This window comes from Plasmodium cynomolgi, chromosome 5 (genome assembly GCF_000321355.1).
Source record: "Plasmodium cynomolgi strain B DNA, chromosome 5, whole genome shotgun sequence".
Taxonomy (NCBI): Eukaryota; Apicomplexa; class Aconoidasida; order Haemosporida; family Plasmodiidae; genus Plasmodium; species Plasmodium cynomolgi.
Window position 1 is genome coordinate 1,275,569 of NC_020398.1, and position 10,549 is coordinate 1,286,117.

A 10,549-nucleotide genomic window follows, 5' to 3' on the forward strand; every position below is an offset into this window, starting at 1 on the left:
AAATATTTCTGGACAGGAGAATAGTGAATGAATTAATCTTTTAAAAATTGATGTCTTATAAATTCTTGTTTTGCACACTTAAAATTTTTGTACATACATGCAAAAAATATGTCTCCTTATAAAGTCGTAAAAGTGTAAAAATATTAGTCCATATTGTGAATTTCCACATATATATAATATTTTTATTTTTGTACTACATTGTAAAGAATAATTACAATGAAATGGAAATTTGCTATGTACTATTTTTATATGCAAATGTTTGCTGATTACGACTTTGGCTATGCAACATATGAAATATTGATGACAACAATATGCGTAAGATGTTTGGAACAAATGGATACACATATGTGTATACTCTTAGTTGATATATTATAAATATATTAAATTTATAGACACAATAAAAATTGATATAATGTGTCAATTAAAATCTATTATATACTTTTTTTAGTGAACTTGTTTTTTTTTTTTTTTTTTTTTTTGTGTGCTCTTTTTTTAAATATGAATAATTTTACCTACCTATTTTGTAGAAAAAATAGTCTTTTATTTGACACTATTTACATGAGTTTACATAATAATTATATATTAATTATTACATTTTAGACACAATTCACATAAAAAATATTAATATGTACGAAATATAACCTAACAAGTTAACTATATGCAACAATTCGAAGGACGCATGAGTTGGGTTAACTTGCATAAAAAAAGTATCCACCTGAACTATTTTTAACGTATGAATTAAATACGATATAGGTCTAGGGGAAGAATAAATGTGCATGTCAAAAATTTAACTTTACTGAACTTTAAGATATATGAAACACTTTTCATTCCTATTATGTGATGCAGAACGCAATAAAATTTTAAGAGGGGTACGCATGTTTATGCCATATTGGTATATTTTTTAAAATAGTTTAAAGGAAATAAAGCGTAATCTCCCCGGTTTAACGATGTGCAGAGTACCCAGTTTTGTATACCTATTTATATTACTTCTTTATTAGGTTATCCTAGTACTATGTATGCAATTTACATCCCTGTGAAAATATTATATGCATAATTGAAGTATTGTTTATTGAGTGTTAATGGAACTCACATATGTTGTGAGTAAAAAAGGGGGGTAGAGTTTGTGAAAAATAGTTAAAAAAATTGTTGTAATGATAATGCACTATTAAAAAGAGCAATATCGACAATTCTACATTATATGTCAAAATTATGCTTAGAACAATGGATTATTATTAAATGAATAAAAATTGACATATATTCTAAAGCGAATTTTTGTTCAGTAATTTTATAAGATTTCATTTCTTTTATCATTTTTATAGTTTACAACTTATGTTAATCTTCTTCATTAAAGAAAACTTCGATAACTTCTTCTTTATCATGCATATTATAATTGTCATGTTCTCCAAATGCTTCGTTATATCCGTGTTCGTGGTGATCCTTTTCCTTTTCATCATTATTTCTATATACTAATATAACAATTCCGGAGAAAACAGACACGACAACAATAACTCCGGCTAAACGAGTTCTTCCAGTTGCATCCTTTGCCTTTGAATCCGTACTACTTTCTGATTTGTCATGCGTATCCTTATGTTCACTTTCTTCTTCTGGTGTTGTATCATTTTCTGGTACCGATAGTGTACTATATTTTGCTTGCTCCTGAGGAACGCTTGCAATATTCTGTTGTGCACCATTTTCTGTTTTTGTTGGTGTAACTTTTTTTTCTTTTGGTTCCATTTTCCTTGGCGAAGTTTCAGTATCAACTTTTGCAATTTCAGTTTCACGTTGATTTAATAATTTATTTAGTTCATTTGCTAAGTGTGTCATCACTTCATGGGCATATGTACTTAGGTCTGTTATTTTTTTGATATGGCTATTTAGCTGTTTAATTATTTCTTCTGAGTTCTTTACGTGTGTTCTTGCATTTAAATTTAGACTTGTATCATTTGAGGACAATAATTTTAATAAATGATCCATATTTGTTTTATGTGTAGTAATCCTTTCTAGTACATTACTAGTTCTAGATAATATACTTTTTATTTCTGTATCATGATTTGTAACATTTTGGATTGCGGTCCTTATTTTATCAACCTCTCTTACATTATTTACGCTTTCCTTTTCAGCACCAATTTGATTGTACATTTTTGCAACAAATTCTTCGATGTTATGTAATTTTATTTCACTGAATATTGAATTAATTTCATTATAGCTGTTTTCAATTTGATAAAGTTTTTCGTTTTCAGGTAAATCTTCTGTAAATCGTTTTTTCAGGTCTTCTACACGGCTAATAATATCCGAAATAAAGCTCTTCACTTGGTTATTTTTAAATAGCTGTTCATTCTCTTCAAGTTTTCTCAATAGTTCCTTAAGTTCTTCATCTGATTTGTTTATAGCTTCCGTTGTATTTTTAATACCGTCATTTAATAGATTAGCATTTAATTTTTTCATATATTGGTCATCACCATGATTTTTCACATCACCTTTCAACCTTTCTATTTTGTTTATTAAACGCACAATTTGTTTTCTGTGCTTTCCGACATTATCACGTTCACTATTATTAGCTTGTTCTAATTGTTCTAATTCACCCATACTAGTTTTAATATGATTATATATTTCGTTAAAGTTTTTAATGGACTCTAATTTAAATGCGCTGTCAGCCCCAATTAATTCCTGTAGCTTTACGTTTATTTTGCTTTTAAAATCGTTTATGCTATTTTGATTAGCTACTATTTTTGACTTTTGAGTGTCTAATACACTGTTAAATACTTTAGATACATCGATATATTTATCAGCATTTGATTTCATTTCTTGCAATTTAACTAAATTAGATGTTTTATATATTTCGTTTAGTGCGTTTTTTTTATTTTTTAAATCGTTATAGAGAGCTTCAATTACTTTTGCACTGTTTTCTAAAGCGTTTATTTCAGTGTTTTCGTTAACTACTATGATTACACCTTTTATTTTACTTATTATTTCTTTTGAGCCATTAACAGCTTCAGTTAACTCTTCAGATGATTTATTTGATTTATCAAAATTAGTTGACTCATGATCAATTATTTGTTGTGTATTGAAATGTTCATTTAATGTGTGAACATCCTCCACTGTGTCTTCATAATTTTTTTTAACATATGCCAAGTATTCATTAATCTTCTTCTCCATATTGTTGATTAATTGGGTGTCATAATCTATTTCTTTGATAACGGTATCCTTTATCATTATGTACCTAGATACTTCGCATTCCCTTCCTTTTTTTAATAATTCATCAATGGCCGTATCCAGTCTATCTATGTCCTTTTCTGCATTTTCAATTTCGGATTGCACAGCATTTATTGGTGCACTTTTACTTTGTACATATTCATGATTGTCCGAGCTTGCTTTTAGAGCATTAAATTCTTCTTCTAGTGTTTTTAATGCATTTTTCGAATTTTCTAAATCTTTTGTAATTTTTTTCAACTTCGAATCGCTATCCGTGTTAGTCTTTTCTTGAGTAAAAGAATTGTGTATATTTTGTAATTCAGTTTGTTTCTCTAACGCTATAATGGTATCGTAACTTTTATCGCTGCATGTAACTTTGCTTAACTCGTTCTGTTTTTTGGAAACATTACCTAATTTTCCTGAAACAGCTTCTTCCTTACTTTTTATAGAGCTTATTTTATTTTTGAATTGATTTATTAGCACATCTTTAAGATATATATTGTTTCCCATTTCTATTAATTGTGAACTGTCCTTTTGTTTTGCATCTATTTCATCTGAGTGGGCAAGAATCTCCAGTGCAATCTTGTAAGCATCCTGTATATTTTTATAAACATCCAATTCGCTTGTATTCTTTGACATATATTCTGTTTCTAGTGCTACATTATTTTTTGGCTCAAATTTTAATTCCTGTGTAGTTGTCAATTTTGAATCTCCTAACAATTCTGTTAGTGGCAACTCTGGTATTATTTTAATGCCTATATGTTTTGCTGAAGTATCTACGTGTCCTAAAATAGTTTTTGCTTTATTTTTATGCACAGAATGCGTTATTTTCTGTATTTCGTCATTTCTGTCCGTTGCTCCTTTTAATATATCTGACAAGTTGTTTTCATCAACTGACTCTTTAATATTTTCAACTAGCTGTTTAATGTCACCATGTTTTTTATCAACTGTTAGTTTTTCTTTTTTAATCATCTCATTAATATTATCTAAGCTTTCTTTCATGTTTAGTATAAATCTGAATGATTCCACTTTTTTAATATCGCCTAAATATTTATTTGCCTCTTCTTCTTTATTTAATAGATTATCTTTTTCTTTCTGTGCATCTTGCCTCAGTGTTTTGGCTAAGTTATAATCTGAAGGATTTTTTGAAGCATTTGTTAAATTTTCACTAATTTTATTTAATGATTTTTCAAATTCGTTATATATTTCTCCCATTTTTTTTTCATAAGTATTTATATTTTTATTAAAGTCATATTGATTTAAATTAAAATTGTGGAAGAGGGAAGAAAAGTGTTTCACTGTTGAATTTATTGATTCTTTGGTTGTGTTAACCTTTAACTTTATATTTTTACCTATTTCTTCTAACTTTTCCAAAAGTCCAATTTCGTAATTCTTTTTGGATTCATTCAGTGCCTTTTCTATATTTGAAATTGTGGAATCTAAACCATTTAGTCTATTTTTTTCTATAACGATAAGATCTCTTTCTTTCGTTATTTGATCTAAATAATTAACATAATTGGATTGGTCGTTTTTCACCTTGTCCAAAGTTTTCTCTGCAGTATTTTCTGAAATTGCTTTTATTTTTTGCATGATATCTTCAGCTTTAGTGTATATGTTTTGTCCTCCCTGTTTAATATTAGTAATTTCGGATAAATTATGCTTTACACTTTCTAGGTTAGTCTGTATAAGAACCTTTGCATTTGTAGATTTATCATTATTAAGTTCATCTTCTGCGTCGTCATAATTATGGGGTTTGTTTAATTTGTCTAGATTTTCTTGGAAGCCCTTCACCTTTGTTTGAATTTCAGAATTGTATTTCTCAATTTCTTTCATTATGTCTTCTGCTTTATTAAGTTTTTTTTTTGATTTAGTTTCTACTCCTAAAATTTCAGATTGCTTGAAAATATCACTGATCTCTGTTACATGTTTCTGGAATAGTTCTACATTTTGACTAGCTTTTGTTTCTGCATCCTCTATATCTTTTAAGTATTTCTCAGAATTACTTATACTTTTATTTATTTCATTAATGTCAACCTTATTCAAATTGCTTTCGTCATTAGGCTTAAATTTTTCTAAGAACTCAATTTTATCTTTTCCTCTTTTTGAATTACTGATTTCGGTTGTGCATTTGGCCTTATATTCTTTTATTTCACTTAAATAGGATTCAATTACATCTTTTTTATTTACAATTTCACGATTAATTTGTTCAATTTTGCTTATCTCAGTATCTTTTTGTTCATCTTCTAAAGCTATGTTAATTTTGTTTTGATGTACCTTTGCCTGAGCTATCAGATCTGCCACTATTTTTAATAGTTCATCTGTTTTCTTAAGTTCTTTTTTTGCATTCTCGCTAAAATTTAATGCGTTTTGAGTATTCTTTAATATTTCTTTAGCTATGGTTTCAGAATTGTTCGAAATTAGCATATCTTTCATATTATAAATTTGTTTTCGCATTTCCTCCATAGAATTATATTCTAGTTTGACTTTTTGTAAATTATTATGCGTCTCTTCTTTAATACGTTTTAATTCCATTATATCTTGGCTTTCGTCAGACGTTTCATTTTTTGTCGTAAGATTTTTAATAAGTTGCTCTATTTTAGCTTTACTCTGTTTAGCACTGTTGTATTGTGTTGTATAATCAAAATTAGATGTATCAACTTTTGTATCATCATGTTTTTTCTGCTTAACTTCGTCAATTTCTTTTTTATATAATTCGATTTTTTCCATCACATCATTGGACTTTTTAACTTCATCATTCATCAAATTAACAGCATGATCAATAAAAATTCTTTCATATTGTATTTGAGCTGCTTCTACTTCTTTTGCTATTTTACTTTCGTCATCCATGTCTTCTAATTCTTTAAGCGTTTTTCCCATTTGTTCATAAACTTTTTCTATGCTTTTCTTTTTTTCATCGAAACTTGTATCTTTAACTTTTTCTCTATCGAATTCAGCTTTATTCTCATCGGGAACTTTTTTAATTTTTTGTATTTTATTATTAGCTATATCTATACTTCCAAGTATAGTTTGAACTTTTTTTTCAAATTCCTGTATTTTACCTTTAATTGTAGCATCTTTGCTATTTTTGATATCTTGGTTAATTTTGAGAAAATCCAATTTCGTTTTCATTTCATTTAGCGAATTTATATATTTTTGAATCTTTTCAGTTATCGTTTTGCCTTTCCCTGTTATATGATTTTCACTCAGTGTTAAAACTTTTTCTTGTTGTTCTTTAATTTTGACTTTTGTCCCATTGTCTAATACTTTATAGTTAGTTGTTAATTTTTCTATTTTTTGTTGAATGTCTTGGCACTGTCTTTTAAAATCATCTAATTTTTCCAATTTTGTTTCATCATCCCCATTGAAACTACCCTTTGATTTATCGTAATATTCCAGTATAGAATTAATTTTTGTGTTTAACTCGTTTATCAACTCTTCAGACATGTCATTCTCTACGCGTTTTATTTCTTCTTTTAAAACGCTTATAAGGGGTAACGTTTCTTCTTTTTCTATGAATGTGTATTTTTCAATTTCTTGTATATGTTGATTTAGCTTTTTTATTAAATCTGATTTATTTTTTTTTATCGTTTCCAATGATACTTTGCTGCTGTCCGAACAAATTTTCGTAAAATTTAATGATTTTATTGTGTCTATATTTTTTCTTATATTTTCAATCTGTTTATTAGTTGTACTAGCTGAATCGATGAGAGATTTGAATTCACTTTCTAGTTCATTCAATTTTAAATTTGCAAGATTATTCTTAAACTCTTGAAATGAAGCATGAGTTTTAAGATTTTTTTCACCTGTGTGTGCTTCTAATGTTTGCACTTGAGTATTGAATGTCTCTATATTTTTTTCGGCATTTATAATATTTTCTTTGCATTCATTTATATTACTGGATATTTTATTTTCTTTGTTAACCATAACAACTTTATGATTATTATACTCTACATAAATATTTTTTCCATCTGGAATATCATCCTCTTTTTCTTTTAAAGTACTGATAAATTTTTCTTTCCTCTCATTTATTCGGTTTTTATAGGTTTTGAGCTTACCTTCATCCGTCTTATAGCTATCCAAGGCGCTTCTCAAACTGTTGACTTCAGCTGTTAACTTAGTCAACGAATCTGACATATGTTTATTTATATTATTAATTTGTTCTTCTACAATATTTTTCTCTAGAACTTTTAGATTATCTAATTCTACATTCAACTTATTTAATATTTGAGCAATGTTACTATAATTCTTTTTTTCAAGTTTTTCATATCCTTCTTTTGTCTTTTGGTGCAACTGTTTAATTTTTTCTATAGTACTTGCTTCGCTGTATAACTTTTGGTGTTCCTTGTGAAATGTTGACAAACTATTTAATAATAATTGTAAATCTTCCGCATGAAACTCATCGATTATTGTCTTAACCTTTTTTTGCAAATCTGTTTTCTGAGTTGTAAATTTTTCTTTGCCAGAGGGTGCGTCTTTGATCAAATTTTCAATTTTCTGAATATATTTTTGTATTTCATCATTTTTGGAAATTAACTTTTCTACATTGTCTCTGTTATCAGAAGCATATTTCAAATGTTTTTCTATTTGATCTTTCATAGAACGATCCTCATTTTTTTTCATTTTTATCTCTTTTATTTTTTGCAAATCGTCTTTTATAGTTCCATTTAACTTTTCCAATTCAGTTTGTAATTCATTCAATTTATTAGTAAATTCCTTTGGATTTGTATCACTATTAGAAGAATTGCCTTTTTTTTTTCTTTTTATTTCATTCATTATTTTTATAAATTCATTTCCCCTCTCTAGAATGTCTTTTTTTTTTACTTCCTCTATTTCTCTATCTATTTGTTGCTTATCTGATGCACTTAGTGGGGATACACCTTTTACAGATTCAATTAACCCTTTTGATTTATTTATAAATTCTCTTACTTTGAGTATCTTTTGGTTATAATTTTTTTTTATATCATTAATTTCCTCATTTGAATCAAGTAAATATTGTGCTACCTCTTGAGTACTCGAATTAATTAATGATTCTGCAGATTTTATGTTTTTTTCAGAATCCGCAATAATAGAGTTAAGATCTGAAGTAGACTGTTCAGAACCCATAAGAGTTTTTATTTTATTTTGTAATTCCCCGAATAATTTGTCAAAAGAGTTATAAAGTATTTGTTCTTTGCTTTTGAATAAATTCTCAAACATTTTTAAATGTTCCATACTAAACTTAAAATCAGCGTAGTGTTTAGCTACCACATAAAAAAGAGATCTTAGTTCAGCTACAAAAACTTCTCTTATTCTCATATCTATATCAATATTTTTGATATAATCAGATTCATAACGAACTTTAGACAGGTGAAGATTAAACTTTTCTATCATATGTCCAATTTCTTCTATAATAAATTCTGTTCTGTGCAAATTCACACTTGTATTTAATTCTGTTTTAATTTTCTGTACTGTAACAATAGCATAGTTATGTATGTTGCTTATATGATCCATAAATGAAATATCGTCCTGTTCATTAAATTTATTAATTTCTAATATATATACTTTAGCCATATCCAAGTAAGTCCTCGTCGAACATGTATAGTAGTACCAGTGGAGAGGTATTCGTACTCTTAAAGCTTGGTGCATTCTCAACTTAGCAGACATGATAGATTTAAAATTTTTTATGTAACTTTCATTTAAACAATTTTCCATAGTCTCAATTTTATTTTTGTATTCTATTGCTTTATCAGCATATTGATTACTTATATTATTATAGTTTTGGGGATTTTCTAACTGAACCATTAATGTTGTCAATTCACCTATGTTCACCAAACAGTCTTTGACATTTTTTTCTATTACACTGGAAGTCTGTGTTATCGGAGTATCAAAATCTTCATTAATTGTACGATCAAATTCTCTGTAACGACTTGCAAAATGTCTCAATTCCTTGAGGTAATATATAACTGGGTGGTGAGGTTTAAACACAGAAATTATATCATTATTGTCATCGATGGTACTGAGGTAGTCCAAATTATTATATACAATTTTAGGGGCAGATGGAATTGGGGGGGATGCTTGTTTTTCTTGAATAAATAAATTTGGAACAGTACTCAATTCGTTATTTGTATTTTCCATTTTATCATTTGCGTTAAGTGTATATATGCTGTTTCTTTGTACGTAAGAAGGCTGAGATGCTTTTATAGTAAATTTATGATCATTTAAATGTAACAGAGACGGACTATTCTGTAGATGTGATGTTTTTAGAGATTTACTATTAATTCTGTTATCATTATTCCCATTATGGTTGTTATCATTGTTTATCTGATTATCTATTTCATCTTCTGTTTTAGCATTGTTGTATTTGTGTTGTCCATTCCTCATTAAATTAGTATATGTCGGTAACGACTTACTTTCACCTTTTAGACTGTTAGATTTGCTCCGATTAGTATCTTTACATGATGCTGCAAAAATATATTAAATTGGAATTAATGTTGATATATGTTAAAAGGTATATTAGCAGACGCTGTTATTTAGTTAAGGGAGCTCACATGGAATGGTATAACTGTGAAAATAAGGATGTAATTAGGTGTACTTATAGGAGACCCAAACAATTTACATGAACATATAAATGTACGCACTTATATATGCACTATTTAATTTTACCCAAAAGAATAAATAGGAAATTGTAAAAGATTACCCACAGGATATTTTTTTCCATATTTGGAATAGAAAAATTACGTATTTTTTTTTAATTGTTAAATGTGTTGTGCTAATTTTTTTTATTAATTTTGACGAAGCTCTACATTATTAAATTTACAAGTAGAGAGTTTCTTTGTAAACCTCTCTAAAAGGGACAACAACTTAATCTATACAACATTCTTATAAATACATCTTTTTATAAATACAGCATGAATATTTTTTTATCATTAAATTGTATAAGTGCAACGGTAGATTCAATATCTGGTAGAAGGAGAAAGGAAAATTCAAATTATGTCATTAAATAATGTAACAGTTATAAATTTAAAACTTCCTAGAAGCCAGGGATGCAAATGATTGTAAAATAAATAAATAAATGTGTAGTTAATGTAGATTAAAAAAATAAGTAGAACTTTTTGTTGGAACCCCGATCTCAAATAAACGTTGTTAGTACACTACTCTATTTCTACCTTGTGTGTGCGGGGAAATAGAAAGATATTAAAAAAAAAACAAAAAAAGTGATATAAAATAAAACATATCTATGTCGTAAAAAAGGAAGAAATTATTTTTTTTGCTTTCACATTTTTATAAAATCAGGAAAACCAAATATATGTGTAAATATCAGGCTTAAAAATTGATCATCTTGCAAAAATAGATTTTTTATAAATTTGACAAAAAAAAA

At 27.4% G+C, this 10,549-nt stretch overlaps 1 protein-coding gene across 1 annotated transcript; it reads right to left on the reverse strand.

Moving 5' to 3' along the window:
- Nucleotides 1–1,332: 1,332 nt before the first annotated feature.
- Nucleotides 1,333–9,889, reverse strand: PCYB_053840 (reticulocyte binding protein 2c; the record flags this gene model as incomplete). The annotated part of the gene is made up of 2 exons (XM_004221265.1): nt 1,333–9,632; nt 9,835–9,889. 2 exons carry the CDS (start codon nt 9,887–9,889, stop codon nt 1,333–1,335), a joined length of 8,355 nt encoding a protein of 2,784 aa, XP_004221313.1.
- Nucleotides 9,890–10,549: the final 660 nt, after the last annotated feature.